This window comes from Tachypleus tridentatus, chromosome 12, assembly GCF_004210375.1.
Source record: "Tachypleus tridentatus isolate NWPU-2018 chromosome 12, ASM421037v1, whole genome shotgun sequence".
NCBI lineage: Eukaryota > Metazoa > Arthropoda > Merostomata > Xiphosura > Limulidae > Tachypleus > Tachypleus tridentatus.
In genome coordinates this window covers 91,600,780-91,619,132 of record NC_134836.1, presented here as the reverse complement: position 1 = coordinate 91,619,132, position 18,353 = coordinate 91,600,780, and the positions used below count along the sequence as shown (strand labels likewise).

Below are 18,353 nucleotides of genomic sequence, written 5' to 3'. Positions count from 1 at the left end.
ATGGTGTTACTCTTACATTTACCAGACTAGGTTTGTAACTTTTGTCAACAATATTCTTGGTAAAAAATCATTTTTTTCCAATGAAGAATAAGTGAATTTATTTGTTTCTATTGTTTATCATTGCAATAAATTTTAACAATCATATTCAATAAATAAGGTAGCTTATAAACACAATTAATGTAAAATGAAAACATTTTCACGAATGGAAAGAACAACTGTAAAAATACCAGTATCTATGGTTTGTTTCCAATAACTAAAACTTTTTAATTTGAATCTTTAGTTCAATCCATATAGGAGCTCCATTTTCTTAAGAATTCATAAGTTACTTCTCAAATTGGTTTATTAACTATATACTGACTTAGTCCATACTTCTTTTCAATCATAGTCTCTATTTTCAAAGCTGAATTTATTCTTCAAATCACGTGTTGTGACATCACAAAGAAAAGATGGCTACCAGGAATTTTATTTGTAATCCTACTAAGAAAGAAGGAAAAGATTGTGAAAAACAAGACATGATCATTTTTAAGGGAAGATAGTTTCAACTTAAACTTACAGAAACTATAGAGTAGATTCTGTGAGCAATTACCGAACCACAACAAACCATAGCAGAGTTACCTGATTTCGAACCATCCAAATAAATGGGAGTGGCAGGATGGCTCAAAATATGATCACCAAATAAAAGATGGCACTCCAAATCGGGAGTATTTGCTTTCCTCAGTTGATTCAAAGAAAGGTCATGTTTAGGGATGGTAATAATCCATGGTGGGATGGGCTGACCAGTGGATACAGCAATGTCATCCAAGGACAAACCCAGTTCATCCAACTGTGCCTGGATACCAAGGCTTAAACATTATAAGAAAAATGATAAATTTGTTGTACAAGTAATACTTCAAGGAACTGCAAAAAAATAAAAACAGAAAATTATTTTTCGTTCTTATTGCAAATCACTTTAAATGAATATTTCGCAATGACCTACTATAAAATATAAAATATATTTTGAGTTAACAACTGTTGAAATATGGTTAAAATAGTTACATTTATTTCAATTTTGAAATTTGATATGCATGCAGGTGCGCTCTGATCCAAATGGGGATATATTATATCAATACACGTGATTAATCATACACAATCAGTTTCACACACACATATATAACATAAAACATACATATATATATACATCCTCATGCCACATATTAACTAATGCATACTTGCAGTACGTGATATCACCGTTATGCACAGCTAGCTTGATTTCCATGGCAAATCAGCTCAGCACTTTTATCTTCGTGTGCACTCCAAAGTATGCAAAACAAGCTTTCTTTCGAGCACCACCTACAGGATTAGGTCATTTTAAATCGAATGATATTATGAAAATAAGGGATATCACTCAGTGTTATAAACTACAAGATACATTCAGTTTAACATATTAGTTCCCAAAAGACGATAGTAAAATTACTTTCACTGCCCCAACACAGCACTTAGCACGAACAACCACGTGTCTTTTATTAGAACTATCGTCTATAAGTTATTAAAATAACACACAAAAAGCAAAATAAATCTTGCAAGAAAATCTAACAAAGTTATTCATGTTTAACCTGATTTACACCATTCTTGTCATCTTTTCATGCCACGTGAGCCTCGCGAAGTGAGACAATATAACATGACTCAAAGTATGCGAGAAACTGCGAGTTTCTTTCGGATTTATCTACCAGTGAAATAGCTTTCACCAATATTTTTCACAAGTACACTGTACCTGTGTGCTAGGAACACAGGAAATGCAAAGTTGTTTTGGAATACGGTTTGTAAGAGCTTCTAAGAGATGTTATCTGGCAGTTTTTTTCTGCCCTAACTACGTATTTAGTGAGTTTTCCATCGTCTGCTCCACACACATAACTATACTACAAACGTTTTATTAGAGCTCAGAGTAAACGTCATAATTCCTTTTAAACTGTCGATCTTTAAACCATCTGTCTAACCTCTATAATACTTGAATGGTTTGACTGCTCAGAAATCGAGGAATTTCATATCTTTTGAGTGACTGGTTTTTAAGGCAACTTATTATTATAACAGCTTATCGAGCAGTTAATCCCAGTAGGATATAATAAAAACAAATGTTGGCATCAAAGCAGACTGGCGTCTCCTCTGCTGGTGGTTTTTCCTTGTTTTAATACTAACCGAACAATCAGGTGCGTGCTTCCACTTTCTTTCTCTTCATCGTCCTGTTTGTTTGTTTATGAATTTCGTGTAAAGCTATACGAGGGCTATCTGCGATAGCCGTCTATGATTTAGCAATATAAGTCTAGAAGGCAGCTAATCGTCACCACCTACTGCCAGCTCTTGAGCTGCTCTTTTACCAACGAATAGTGATATTGACCGTCACATTATAACGCTCCCACAACTGAAAGAGCGAGAACATTCGGTGTGACTGGAATTCGAACCCGCGACCCTCAGATTACGAGTCGAGCACCCGAACCAACCGGCCATGACGGGCCTCTTCATCATCGTAGTCAAGTTTATATGACACGGTGCTCTCGACATCCTCGTCAATGTATTCATTTACTTCTGTAAACCTAAAACTTTGTGACGTGTTTAACTCCACTATTCAACTGTTTTATTTCATAAATCATCTCTAGCTTGGCCTCGTTGTTAGGGCGCTTGGCTCGCATTCTAAGTGTCCCGGGTTTGAACCCTGCCACCGAAAGTGCTCGCCATTTTAGCCGCGGGTGCATTATTATGTGGCGCTTCATCCTCCTATTCTTTGGTAAAAGAATATCTTAAGATATTTCCGTGAATGGCGTTCACTAACTAGTTTATCACTGTTAAATTAGAAATGGCTTTACGATAAATTCATAACAAACTAAATCATAAATTCCATTACTGAAGTATTAACAAACAAGATAAGGATTAGTCCAGACAAACAAGATAAGAAGTAGTCCAAACAGAACTGAAATTCTTTTGCACTGTAGACACATATTAAAGCAATGCCAAAATTTTAATCTTAAACTTCCATCTAGTTAACAATATATTTTGGTACATTAACAGTTCACCGATTCACTGATGTTTACATTCATGTTACACAACTACTAAAGAACAACCATTTCACATATTTCCATGACCACTGTGGCTTTGAAAGAAAGGCCATTTATACCGAATCGACTGAAGCTATAGTTCTAGTTTGAACATCAAGAAATCCGGAGAGCACCCAGTTGACGACTACATATGAAGTATAGTAGGCGCTCGTCCTAAGCAGTTTGGGTTCACAAATTTAGGAAGCTTCTGCTTAACAGACTATATCACCCATTCAGTCAAGCTAGTGGAATTGAGGATAATATGCTGAAGTGAGCATTTTCATCACATGTAACACTTAGGGAAGTCTAGTTAGATCAAGTGAAGTGAGCATTTTCATCACATGTAACACTTAGAGAAGTCTAGTTAGATCAAGTGAAGTGAGCATTTTCATCACATGTAACACTTAGAGAAGTCTAGTTAGATCAAGTGAAGTGAGCATTTTCATCACATGTAACACTTAGAGAAGTCTAGTTAGATCAAGTGAAGTGAGCATTTTCATCACATGTAACACTTAGAGAAGTCTAGTTAGGTCAAGTGAAGTGAGCATTTTCATCACATGTAACACTTAGAGAAGTCTAGTTAGATCAAGTGAAGTGAGCATTTTCATCACATGTAACACTTAGAGAAGTCTAGTTAGGTCAAGTGAAGTGTGCATTTTCATCACATGTAACACTTAGAGAAGTCTAGTTAGATCAAGTGAAGTGTGCATTTTCATCACATGTAACACCTAGAGAAGTCTACTCAGATCAGGAAGCCAGCTTAAATACTAGTTACATACTAATTTATATTGAATATTGACAATCTGTCACATACAAATCAGGATCAGGTTCTCCTCACCTGGTGAACCAAATAATAATGACAATTAGGTAATGATTACTTTCCTTTAATTTTAAGCAGGGAACCAGTTATGTCTATAAAAGTGTCTCGGGCGGAAGAATCTATAACTTTTTGCGAAAATTTTCCTAGAGGGTTGATTTTTTTCTCCTCTAGGTGGTCAATGTGGTAAAGTTCTTAAACCCTTGCACAGCATATTTATAGAAATATTCGCCGAAACACCACTTACGCATATTTGAAACAGTGCAAAACTCATCTCGGAACCTTCACTTCTGTCACTTTGTAAAATTCTAATTATTCCTTGCCTTCGAGATCTGGGATAAACTAAATGTATCACAAGTTGGGTACCATGGCGTGGTTGTTTATGATCAAAGTAAAACCTCTTTCTACACTCGTAACTGACTATGTAGGTTTCAGATATTACACACTTCAGTCTCAGATATGCAGTTTGTGATAGGAATGCAAAGTGATCCCCAAAGCTATGTATGGATTCTTTAGATGCTCATTTTGAAGCTCCTGTCTGGTCACGTGTGGTGTCCATCTTAATGCAGAATTAGTATCACTCGCATGGGCCATTGCAATGGCTTTGGCTGCTGGGTGGTGTCTAAGGTCTGAACATTCGACAAATTAATGTAATCTCTCAACATTTCACGCTGTTGACCAAGGTAGCATTTTACAATGAAGCCATACTCTTTGAGTATCACTTTATTACACGTAATTATCCTTTGGGAATTTGTAATATTTACCACCCATTTATATTGTATATGGTCTGTCTGAATGGTGAAATTCCTACCTTAAGTCTTTGCAGTAACATCTCACAGTTGGTTACTACAGTTACAAGAAACTTTTTTTATCATAAAGTGTCACCATGCAGAAGCAGTTAACATATGACTCTCATACATGATTAATACCATCCCGTACCTAAAACAAAACAGCCCAATCTCATTGCAGACAGTGGTTCTACAATGTTAACCATAAACCCTCCTCAACATTACAATGTGAAACCTAGAAACCTTGGACTGAAACCAATCCTTAGTCACTAATTGTAAGCTTTGAGGGATTAGTGGACACATTATTCCTGCTCAATGAGTGTGTACCAATATATTTGTACTAATCCTTAACCACTTACTCTAAGCTTTGAGGGATTAGTGGACACACTATTCACGTTTAATTATTGTGTGAGAAACCTCATTTATGTGCACTAATCCTTGACCTATTATTCTGAACTTTGAAGGATTAGTGGATACACTATCTCTGCTCAGTGGGTATGTAAGAAACACAATCTTTGTGTACATTAATACACACAGTCATGGCTTCAGTTTTAATCATTTAACTTTGTTGCAGTGGAATATTATTCGGATCATAGCAGCGGCCTGAAACGTATGATCAAAGACTAGTATGTTATTAATAAAACATCAGACATCTCTCCTGTTGCAGTCTTCTAAGTGTAATCTCCACCAGCCTCTTGAAAATGGTACGCAAATTGCATAAACAAAGATATTACATAAAATTTAGGCCTATTTTATCATCCAGTCCAACTAGCCAGTACACAGAAGTCTGAATCCATATGTTGAATGAATCAATAGCTTCGTTTCAGTGAATCCAGATATTCATCTGTGCATGGTAATGAAAGACATATTCACCTTTCTTCCTTCTTTCTGAAAATCCCGACTTAAATGACCAATTATTCTCAGACAATTGTATTATCCTAACATTCAGCATCTAGTCTATATCGCTGCTTGCAAACATAGTGAAGGCGCATAGAAGCGTGCACAGTGGTGGTTTTATCAGACGTACAACACCTATGTCTACTTAATAATGTGTAATTGTTGTCTTGCTTTTTATTAGTCGTCTGGTCTGAAACTTCTTGACTGAATTTGTTTCTGTCTTGATTTCAGACTGTTATAGTATAATTTTCAACTAGAGACTTCAGACATGGCATAACGTATTCACTGCTGGCTGCCTTGTTTGTTTGAGTAATTTCCGTATATTACTATGACAATGGCCATTCCATCCAAGATCTAAATAGCTAATGTCTGTACATATAAACTATTTGTAGTAAATCATGCTTAAACAAGTGTAGCCTGTTTTCTGGACGGTCCAATCATGGCCAAGTGAGTAGTGTGTTGAGCTGTGATGCCGAAGGTCCATGGTTTACGTTCCCTTGCAACATTGGTATATTGCAATAACAATTATAAACTCTAAGTACTTGATTAGAAGAGCCTAAGGGTTAGCAACGGATAATGTTGACTAATTGCTTTCCTTCTAGTCCTTCAATTACAAATGAGTAACAACTAACTCGGGCATCTCTCTCCTATTCCTACTTGAATTTTCTAAACAAATGAAGCTTTCCCGACAGAACCCTTTAGGTCCGGCATGGACAAGTGGGGCCAAGTAAGTTATTTTAATGAAATAAGAAGTTCCAGCCACGTGTTATAATATTCTAGGCATTTCTTGAAGAATTGGGAAATATTTAAATTATAGGAAAAAAAGAAATTTTAATGTGAAAACATATTATTTTCTTTACGACATCTGTGAGTGGAACAACAAAACATTCTTGATAAACCATGTCCTGATTGGTATGTAAAGTAGGAAAGATTAATGTGAACCACCACTGTTAAATAGATGAGAACCCAAAGCTGCCTAATGTTCGTAGTCCGAGGGTGGAGCTTGTATCGCATTTGAGTGGCGATAAGATATGGGGAAATGCACTCTTGGGATGAGTTCCACGAAGTCTGCATTATATCCAACTGGCACGCTTTAACGTGACCAAGGGACGCACCGCGAATATATCTGTGTTAAAATACGGAGCAATGGTTTTCCTATCCGCAATGTTTACTGACAGAAGAGCTAATAATAGCACGAGGGAGATTTAGAATTACTGGAAGCCTTAACATTGTTATTTTACTTTTTATTTTACCTCGAACACACGAGTAATAAATAGTCTTAAAACATTAAATGTATTTATTATTTTTGGTTTGTGATCCAAACTATGTGGTTACTTCTTCTAGCTAAGCCGAATCACGGTGAATCAAGTCCGGTTTAGGCAGCTCCATCATTTCAACTGTCAGGTCAAATAACGTCATAAAGTAACTTGGTGGTCAAGAAACAACCTAGACTCGATGGAACGTGAAAGACGATGCACCAAAAGTCACGTTTACATGTAAGCAAGTATGGTATCTTAGACACATAATATGATACAGAAATGAATAAAAGCATTCTGCAGCTTACACTAATGAATGATGCAGTAACCGTAGTCTATGATAGTGCAGGATGTCCGAAAACCATGGAATCATAGGTGATTCTTAATCCTGCTGATGATCCAAATTAGTTTCGAAATTCAAAGATAGCATGTAGAACGTATAAAACCCGTTGAAGTGCATATGGTTCCTGAGTTTTCGGATACCTTATAATACACCACATCGAAACATGTTGAGCAGGTTTGGCCTTTGTAAGTTACGGTTTGAACATGATAAAATGCTTTATCCTTGCATAATACTGTCTAACGTACAAGATTAATTATATTGTCTAGTATTTATATCCCTATTATAAGCTAGAATGTTATTTCTATCTATAATTCAATTATTGATTAAAAGTGATTGTAACATTTCTTTCTTCAATTAGCACTTGTGTAAAAAATTAAAGTACTACCAGCTTACTAAACTAATAACTTTAATTTCAATGTAACCACAGTTTTTCATAATGAATTTTTGATGTTTCATACACAAGTGGGTTTTGAATATGCATTCCATTTGAATTTGGAATTCTTCTATAAGCAGTATTTATCTAGCAGGAAAGCGTATAGTAAATCTGTTTTAAAAAACAACGTAAATATATTTTGGTCCAGTTGTTTTAATTATAACTTCCAGTCACATGGACAGTTTTATATGTATTATTCCGTCGTGACTTAACTATTGAATGGACCATATCACGTGTCCTGATGTTGGGAAAGTTACATTTTTGACAAGCGTTCATGTAGCAAAGCTTTTCGTGAGGCAGCAATTTCCGCTCTTTCCATACGGTGCTTAAGTGCACTAACATCGGTATTGGTTTGTCAGACTTATATATTATATAGATTAATAAATGTAACACTGCTTGGTGCACGGGAAGGAAATTAATAGATACGCGTTAGTGTTTACTTAGCTGTTGAACTGACGTGAAATTAACAAGTCAGCCGTCTGTCACCAAAAAAGTACCTTCAAAACTCCAGGGAAATGTAAAGCTCATGAACATGTGTTTAGGAGAAACACTTCTCTCTTGCACTAAGAAACCACCTGCGTGGCTCCCACACCGTATTTTTAATTCACTTTTCTCAGATAGAAATTCTTAAGTGGTTACGTTGCAATTAAAATAATAAAACACTAATGCAGATATAGATCTGAACCCTAATAATGAACAAAACAATAAAAATAACAGAACTTAATACACACACACACACACACACATTTTTTTTCTTCGAAACCGTAGAACATTAGGAAGGAGGGTATTCCATCATGGTACGCCTCTCATTTAAGTTTTTGTAATTATAGTGTTGAGTAACATCATTTAGGAAGTTTGAAATATTTGTACCATTCACAGTGGAGTGTTTTGTACCATTCACAGTGGAGTGTTTCAAATTTCTAGAATTTCATCTCGTCTAACAATCACATTCTTATGATGTAAATCTACATCTGATTTAAAAAAGTGATATTGGGTTAGTGAATGTGAAATAAATAGTATTTGCAAATGTAAAAAAATATTTGTCCGAATAACAGGTTACCAGCAGCTGTAATAGTAACTGTTAAATTAACGGACTTTCACACTTTCACACCAGAATGTGGGATTCAGTATTATACGTTTCAGTTAAAATACACTAATTACTTGCAGCGAATTTAAATGTTCTGTTACTGATCTGTATTTCAGAATTGCTTGTATGGGTATTAACACTTTTACTAATAAAGCAGTGAACGTTTCGACCTTGGCATTAACACTTTTACTAATAAAGTAGTAAACAACGTTTCGACTTTAGTATTAACACTTTTACTAATAAGGAAGACAACCACATTTCGACCGTTCTAGGTCATCTTCAAGTTAACAAAGAGAGAGTTTGCAACTGACCGTTACCGGACACATGACTTAGGGGCGAGAGTATAAACAGGTACGGGATTGTAGGGGGCGTTGCAGTTAGATGTTAGATTATTAATTAGTATAAGTATAAAGGTGCTCCTTTATATTGGTTTAATTTTGGTTGTAATTGCTGTATAAGTAGGGCTTCTTTGATTTTGCGTTTGTTTATATATGATTCCCTACTTATTATCTGTGTGTTTTCTATAGATATGTTGTGTTTCTTTGACTTGTGAACGTGTGAACGTGTTTTATTGTGTTTCCATTTTTCTGCTTCTTTCTTCAATATAAAAGTTATGACAGAAGGACGTCACTGATTTGTTAGTTCAGTCAAAACAAAGATGTATATGTACTCTTACATGTACTCTATTTAATAATCTAAATGTTTACCTAAGATATTTAGTGTCTACAAGCATGACACATACGTAAAAACCAAACTTGGTGTCATGCCCTTTCTTCCGTTTTCATCCCAATATTTCTTGGACTGACAATTCCTCACAAGACGCAGCACGTGGTTGCAGTACTTAAACACAGGAGAAGGAAAAGGACCGCATCAAACTTGTGTTCCTGCAGGATTGAATGTTTAATCACACCAAACGTAGGTACACATTTAAGGTAAAAATGAAAGTCGATTCGATTCGAAGAATTCTGTGCTAGGTGTCAGCATACCCTCGCTATTTGAAACGCACCGTGACTGAGGCCTAATCTGTAACTTTGGATATTTGTGAAGGATGATATTCAATGAAATAAACGAAAATTTAACGATATGCAACACATGTTACTCAGTTTTTATTCTTCTTACACGAATAGTAAGTAACTGAATGTTTGTGAACAGAAGAAAAGAAGGTAAAAAACATAATCTAATTCAATGTGAATGTTCAACATAGTTTCGTATTGTCTTTTGAATATAAATGAACATATTCGTAACGAAACGATAATTTTCTAATAAAAGTTGGTCCCTACTTTTATCTGAGATTCTGATATGTCTTTTATCATATGTCTCTGTCCTCTCCTTTATATTCTACTTAAAATTAAATATCGTTTAGGCTACAGTGTAAAGCACACAAATGGCATAGAAAAACGCTTTTGCACGAGAAGTGCGAATTGTCCTAGATTATCTGAAATGATTACGAGAAGGTAGAATGTCATAAAATAAATAATAAAAAAGCTGCATTTATTGTATTATAAGAGCTGTTACATGGATGAAAACTAGTATGAACTTTCATTTGTAATTCATATGCACATAGTTCATGTTATAATGTATGTATGTGTGAACATAAAAATATAGTTTGTTGTAAATGTTATTGTAACTGAATATATTGTTACATTACACAATGGTGTGAAATAACAAATATAATTAAAGTAATATTTATATGTATCACTGTTTAATATCTTACAGGTACGTAAATAACAAAAAAAAATCTGTTTTTGTTTCAATTATAGCAACTTTTTCTGGAAGTCTTCTTTATGGGTTATTTTGGTTTTTATTTATTTTGAATTTCGCGCAAAGATACACGAGGGCTATCTGCGAAAGTTGCCCCCAATTTTGCAGTGTAAGACTAGAAAGAAAGCAGCTAATCATCACCATCCACCGGGCCGGGATGTCAGAAAGCAGCTAATCATCACCATCCACCGGACCGGGATGTCAGAAAGCAGCTAATCATCACCATCCACCGGGCCGGGATGTCAGAAAGCAGCTAATCATCACCATCCACCGGACCGGGATGTCAGAAAGCAGCTAATCATCACCATCCACCGGACCGGGATGTCAGAAAGCAGCTAATCATCACCATCCACCGGACCGGGATGTCAGAAAGCAGCTAATCATCACCATCCACTGGGCCGGGATGTCAATGTGTAAGAGAATTTAAGTCCGCCATTTTTCACACTTAAATACTGTGTGATGGCCAGGTGGGTTAAGGCGCTAGACTCGTAATCTGAGGGTCGCGTGTTCGAATCCTGGTTGCACCAAACATGCTTGTCCTTTCAGCAATGGGGACGTTATAATGTGACGGTCAGTCCCACTATTCGTTGGTAAAAGAGTAGCCCAAGAGTTGGCGATGAGTGGTGATGACAGGCTGCCTTCCCTCTAGCCTTACACTGCCAAATTACGGGCGCAGATAGCCCTCGTGAAGCTTTGCGTGAAATTCAAAAAACAAACAAAAAAACATTGAAATCCATGCTGGTTGTGAATACTAGTAATGAGACTACGTATTAATCAAGTGTTCTTCTCAGAAGAGTATTTTCATTCCTAAAATAGGTGAGCATATGTTTATGTTGCCTTTTTCGTTGTTCAGTTGTAAAGAATTGCTTTATAAGCAGGAAGGTAGAATGGTATATGTGAGAAGTGTACTTCAAACCTGTTTAACACGTGTTCTTCGTGGTGTTATCTGTTATCTCTTTTGTGCACTTTTTTCTATAGAGCTCACATTCTTTGCTACCACAAGCGTTGCTTTCTATTATTTGCATTAACTCCAGTGACGTAGAAGCTGAAATAAGTTGAAAAGCTAACACCCCCTCACTGTTCAGTTTATTTATTTTCTTTGGTTCTGAATATTTTGTTGTTATTTTCATAAGGATGTTTTATGAGCTCATAGTGAATGACACGTGTACGAGAACATAGTAAGGGAATTGAATTCTATATGTTTAATCATTAAACCATTAAGTTACATGTTTTGAACTTTAGAGTTTACAGTTACCAGTTAAAATGAGAATTTTCGATTCATAGAAAATGAGTGAGGTGTATTTTCGAAACCTAATTAGAATGATTGGTGAAGTAATGTTATTTAATTTCTTTGTTTCCTCTTGTTTACGCATTAGTTAAATGTATACAAAATATGAGTGAAAATAAAACACAAAGTTGAATGTAAAAATAAATTTTACACAGAGAGCTCATTGGAAACAAGAAAATAATTCCTTTTCTTTTAGTCTGATGAAAGTTACGTATTACTCAATATACAAACAAGCTAATAGAAAAAAACAAACAACCAACAACACTCTAACTCAAATTAGCCATGATTCTGATATTTAGGAAAGTGTTAAATACTCAATTCAGATAATCATAGTCTGATAATCTAATAAATACAACATAATAATGGCATTCTGAATAAATACCCTTCCAAGTAACCTTTCGTAAAGGATACTACGTCTAAAACTTTGGTCTTCATTATATACGTATGATTTATCCTTAATTCATCATTTATCTTATAAACAGTAATAAAGACTAGAACTTAGGGCTCACCAATCACCTTGGCCATAAAGCGACCACACTTTTCCCAGGTTTATGACGCTAATATTCGCTAATATGAGTTCAGTGTTGTGATAAAGTTCAATTATTTTCAACAAAGAGCGAATTAAGAATCGGTATTTATCTGTAACGATTTACTAAATTATTTTCTTTAATAGCTGCCCACTATAAGCCGTATTTAAGTCTTTGTTATGACTTATTAGTTCCGCACTTCGTTTTCTCGTCTTGCGTTATCGACGTAACTTAGGTTGTATTTATACGTATCAGAAATTGTTTGTTGTTTGTGTGTTTTTGGAATTTCGCACAAAGCTACTCGAGGGCTATCTGTGCTAGCCGTCCCTAATTTAGCAGTGTAAGGCTAGAGGAAGGCAGATAGTCATCACCACCCACCGCCAACTCTTGGGCTACTCTTTTACCAACGAATAGTGGGATTGACCGTCACATTATAACGCCCCCACGGCTGGGAGGGCGAGCATGTTTGGCGCGACGCGGATGCGAACCCGCGACCCTCAGATTACGAGTCGCACGCTTTAACGCGCTTGGCCATACCGGGCCATCAGAAATTGACTCATACCAATAAAAACATAACCGACTGATGTTTATTACTGGTAATAAATAACATATAGATTTAGAAATAGGTTCTGTTTCTTAATAGCAGCACATTATCATCTTCCTTTGCCTCTCTCAGTTTATTCATTCTCTCTCACACACACATCTACCCACTTTTCTCTCATTTATATTCCTTTCTTTATGATTTTGCATCTGTTTCCCATGTATCAGATGATAACTATTCATAATTACAAGGGGTCTTGTAGTTTACATACCGGCTTCCTCACCTGCTTCTTCAACTGATGTTTATTTAACCTAACTTCATAAAAATCTTGTGGAGACTATAAATGCTACAAATAAATGGGGTTTTTTGTAAATAATGCTATACATTTCAGAGCTAGTGCTTTACCTGTTTCTGTTATTTAAGAGTTTTGTGACATGGGCTAAATTAAACTGATGAGTCGAAAGATATTCAAAATTGATAAAATTATTTTTCGTAATTTAATACATTAAAAAATCATGTCAAAATGACTTACCAATCTAAAATCATATAGATCTTTGTGTAGCGTGTTTTTTTTTCCTTGAGTAAAATTCCACAAAATTCTAATTTTTTAAGATTTTAAATTCAGTTTGTTTTCTCAGATAACGTTATTGTTAAAGTTAAAGACGTTTAATATCACGTGCCCTTTCCACGCGGTTTCAAACTTGGGATGTTTGTTTGCACTCGTACTGTTTCATTGAATAAATGGTTGTGTAGCTTTCCTTAATTTTTTCTTTACTAAATCGTTTTAAAATCTTTCATGTGAGTGAGAATAAAATCACATTTATATCCACCAGAGTGAAAAACAAATTCGGAAGCATCAGGGCCAAACCAAGGATATAGTTATCATTTCGCTCTTTAGGAAGAAATATTATAAATATATTGTGGGTATAATGGCTACCTTTAACATATTTTAATTATCTTTGCAATGGAATTATGTTGCACGCACTTTCTGGAGACATGCATATATCGATTCTTTTTCACAGACGCTGTGTTTTATCGATATAAAACGAGATTATAGTGAGAGAACAGTAAATTTAGGAAATATTTAGTCTTCGTTTATTCAGTATGAACTGGCCTTAAACTAGAAATATCCTATTTTCTCTGTTCAATACGAGGTCGTATTTCCAGCTAAAGACATACAATTAGTAAGTAACTAAAACTTGCTGTTAAAACCTAATATTCGGTACCTGTACAAGATATGCACACATGTATCCTATTTTACTTATATTATGGTACCTGTGACATTTAATTGACTCACGCGCACTGCAGAACAATGACAGAATACGTTAGTTTAAGTTATTCTAGGTCTTCTGACGAATGTTTGAGACGCATCTGATCGTTCACAAATATTGGCGGTTCCAAACACGTGATAGAATTAACGTGTCTAGAAAGATCGACATAAATTTGATCGCTTTCAAAACAAACGAAGCTCTGTATAATAAGTTTATGGACTTACAACGCTAGAAACCGGGTTTCGATACCAGTGGTGGGCATAGCACAGATAACCCTTTGTGTAGCTTTGTGCTTAACTTCAAACAAACAAACAGCATATGTATATCACGATAACAGAAAGTCAGTGTTCGACTTAATAAGGGAACGTTGTTTCAATGGCTAATGTTACAATAATTGCGTAATTTATTTGTAAAGTGAATTTCTTAACAAAGTTATTGTACCAGTAGAGTTGATGAAGCCACGAGGGTGAAACGTTGGCTGAAATAAAAGGTTATATTATTATAACCCGGAGAGGAAAGGTAACCTTGATTTAACTTTATTGCCAACATTCTTTAATAAGGATTGCAAATTAATAGTTACTGCTGTAAAATCGAAATACGGCATTTGTTACATAATGATAGAATAACAACTAATGCAGATACTATAGCTGCTAGTAGTAGAAATCTACAATAGTTTTAATACGGACGGAGACCCTTTCAGTCCATGTACTAACACCGGAAGTGTAGTTGTTACTACCCCTGTCTACAGTAAGTGCAGTGCTTAATTATTATCAAAAATACGCATTGGGCTGTTTGAGCTCTCCCTTCATCGCTAGGGTTCATACCCTGGATTTTCGCATTGCTAAAGTCCATAAACCTACAAATGGCACACCGACGAGATATTCAATATTTCCAATTTTAGTCTGTGGGCATTTTGAGCGAGCCTTGATCCATCTTTCATAAGTGTCTACTTGGCTGAAATAATAATCATTGATCACGAGAAAACCCACTTGTAGATAAATATATATTTAAAAACGGCTGGTTTGGGTTGAGGAAATTGTTTATGTAGAGAAGCGAACAAACCTGTGAACCTCACGATGACCGAAGAAGGTCCAAACGTTGTTCATTCCTCTACATAAATAATTTTCTCAACCCAAACCAGCCGTTTTTACATATATATTTGTTGTACTTGGCTGTGATTACCTGCGTGTACTTCTGTGTTCAACTGTCTCTCGTTAACTCAATTCACTCTTGTTTCTGTATCCATCGTTGCCAGGTCTGTCGTTTTAATTCATTTCTTAAGAGTCGTCGCTTGGGTGTGCGTTTATCAGGATTATCTTTATCAAAAATTATTTCTTTGATCAACTATTAAAATACAGGTCTAGTCAGTCACAGCTGAATACGTCTGATATGACAGACAAAGAAAAAAAAGATAAAAGGACAGGCTGGTAAATATCTGAAATAATATAATTTCTCAATTGGCCAATTCAATTAACCACAACTGTGCCATGCGAATGACATTACAAAGACTATGATACGTTAAACACTGATGAGTTCATAAACTGTTTATCTCGTATGTATAAAAAGAAGTGTAGTTCTCATGGTGAGTATACATCAAACTATGGAAAGTGCATGACTGGGAAGATATTACATGCTCCAATGACTCCAGATCACCTCTTTTCTGTAATACAATTTACGTACAATTTAGATACAATCACATGCAACATTTGTTTCAGCTCGTGAGTTTTCAGCAGTTCTAGCTGCTGGAGGTTGTGTAATGTCTTAGGCCTTATGGAAACGTTTCGTGTTAAGGTTATGAGGTATGTTTTTTGCATTGCTTTGGAAAGGTAAAAACAATATTAAGTTTATGCCTAAGCGTTGTTACCCCCTTAACAGTGTTACTTTTCCACCGTGCTATAGGTCCGGCATGGTCAGGTGGTTAGGGCGCTCGACTCGCAATCTGAGGGCCGCGGGTTCGAATACCCGCCCCACCAAACATACTCGCCAATTCAACCCTGTGAGCGTTATAATGTGCAATCAATCCCATTATTCGTTAGTTAAAAGTAGCCCAAGAGTTGACGGTAGGTGGTGATGACTAGCTACCTTCCCTCTCGCCTTACACTGCTAAATTAGAGACGGCTAGCGCAGATAGCCCTCGTGTAACTTTGCATAAAATTTAAAAACAAACAAACCACCCTACTATATAGATGGACTTATCCATGACAATGTTGCAACAGTATGTTTTCTTTTTGTGTATTCAACTAGGCCAAAGAGCATAATAGTGATTTTTGGTAATCTTTATTGACCAAAATAATCGCATTATTTCAGCACATTTTGGCATCTCTGATATGAATATCAGCACCGCCTTACACTAACCTTAAATACTGTTGTTTCATATTGGATTATACTCCTAATTCATATTGATGTACTTATCATGTTAGAAACAAATATACTATTTCATAAAAATAACGATGTTCGATTATAATCGAATAACAAAACTTTTAGGATGTCACGAAGGTCAGTCAATTGTCATAGCGACAGCCACTTTATCTGAAATGAAGAGGTATTTTCTTACAGTGGAATACAGATGGAATATTGGGTTAGCTGCAATACAAAAATAATTTATATCTATTTCCATTCTCGTCATAATTTTACATAGTACAAATTATTCTATTGTACTGTGCGAGCACTAACATGATATGTTATTTAATAAATTTTGGAAACATAGCAGGACCAAAAATTGAAATTAATCCAGTAGAACGTGCATATGTACAATTCTGGTTATAGGTGATGAAAGATTAATATCATATATTTCTTTGAATCTAACGTACCTACAACCTGTCTCACGAAACACATTATTGTCAGAGTATAAATTGTTTAACCTGTTCAGTGCCGTAGACAAGACCTCGTCCAAGCCGATCGGTAACACAGTGCCACGGACGAGTTAATTCGTTCTCGATAATTCCTAACTTCAACGCTAGATGTCAGCACCATACATGCATTTGACCTACTTAAAAATTGTTTAACTGTCGATCCAAAATGGCGTCATGAAAAAAGTTACAAAATGAAGAAGCATTGGAGTTGTATTTTGAACTTGGTTCGGAGTTGCCATAGCAGTTGAAATACTTGGGAATCAACAGGTTAATAAATATTTCAGTATATATGTATATATATTACCAGCCTTGAATATTAAGCATTGAATTCTGGTTTCGATATCCACAGTAGACAGAGGAAACATAGTCCATCGTGCAGCCTTGTGATAAACAACAAAATAAACAATTTTTTATATCTGTAAACAAATTAATGTGATTTATGTAAATTATCTGCTATTTAGCACAAGGGTTTAGTAATTTCACAGTAGTCCCTAAATAATTATTTATGTTGTCGTAAACATAGAGCATATGTTTTACAAATAATCTTTTTAAATAACGTATTGAAAAAGCTATTGAAGTCCCTTTTCTTTCCACGACCACTGATTAACTTCTATCTTGTGCTACAAAATACATGACGTAATTATGATGCATCTTCCTTCCTAAACTCTTTGTGATAAGGTTTATCTCGAAAGAGTTATTATAGAGAAGTATATAAGTCGGCGTAAGTTTAATTACTAAGCAGTTTTACAGCCTAGGGAAACGAATGTGACAGGATACAGGGTAAATTATATAGATTTGTTTGTTTACTGAAGCGCAAACTACATAATGAGCTATCTGTGTTCAGTTCACAACTGGCATCGAAACTTGGTTCTAGCGTTGTAAATCCGCAAACGTGAAGTTACTTAGAAACCAGAACAGTTATTCTCTGATTCAGAATATTTGCCTTGAACTAGCTACAGGATATCTACAAAAGTCGCCCTTAATTTTGAACTGATAGACTTAAAGGGACGGCAAATAGTCAACAGTGACCACCGTAAACAATTTAACTACTCTGGTATGGTAATCGTTATTGAAATAAATGTTTAGAATCTTGTAAAAAATTATTATTTTTTAATAAATTAACATTTTCAACTTTATTTATGTTTTGACACACACACACACATATATGTTCTAATACAGGGTGGAGATACAATTCATCAAAAAATGTATTGGAATTATTTCTCTCTCAAATTGTCCAATGTGCATTGGTGCTTATTATATTTTAAGTCGCTGCTATTAAAGGTTTTAACTATTAGGGCACTTTTAATATAATCTATGCTCATCTTGTTATCACATTGTAGTCACAATATAATATGTCATGTTATATCTTTTAGTCGAAGTTATTGCATCTTTTTTTTCTTGACAAGTATTGGTTTTGTTTGTCAGAC

General features: G+C 35.3%; 1 protein-coding gene across 9 annotated transcripts in view; it reads left to right on the top strand.

Annotated features, from left to right (window-relative positions):
- Window positions 1-18,353, top strand: part of LOC143233988 (uncharacterized) — an 86,228-nt gene that overhangs the window by 33,962 nt on the left and 33,913 nt on the right. For 2 of the 9 annotated variants that reach the window (XM_076470956.1, XM_076470957.1), the window contains exon 5: window positions 6,912-7,063. The exons of 2 other annotated variants lie outside the window; for them this stretch is intronic. In XM_076470956.1, the coding sequence (XP_076327071.1) occupies window positions 6,912-6,946 (35 nt within the window). In that variant the 3' untranslated portion in view covers window positions 6,947-7,063. Of the gene's footprint in view, window positions 1-385; window positions 912-6,911; window positions 7,064-9,213; window positions 10,389-10,513; window positions 12,971-18,353 lie in introns of those variants that run through there. 5 more of the 9 variants (XM_076470958.1, XM_076470959.1, XM_076470955.1 and 2 more) reach the window with 5 other exon arrangements.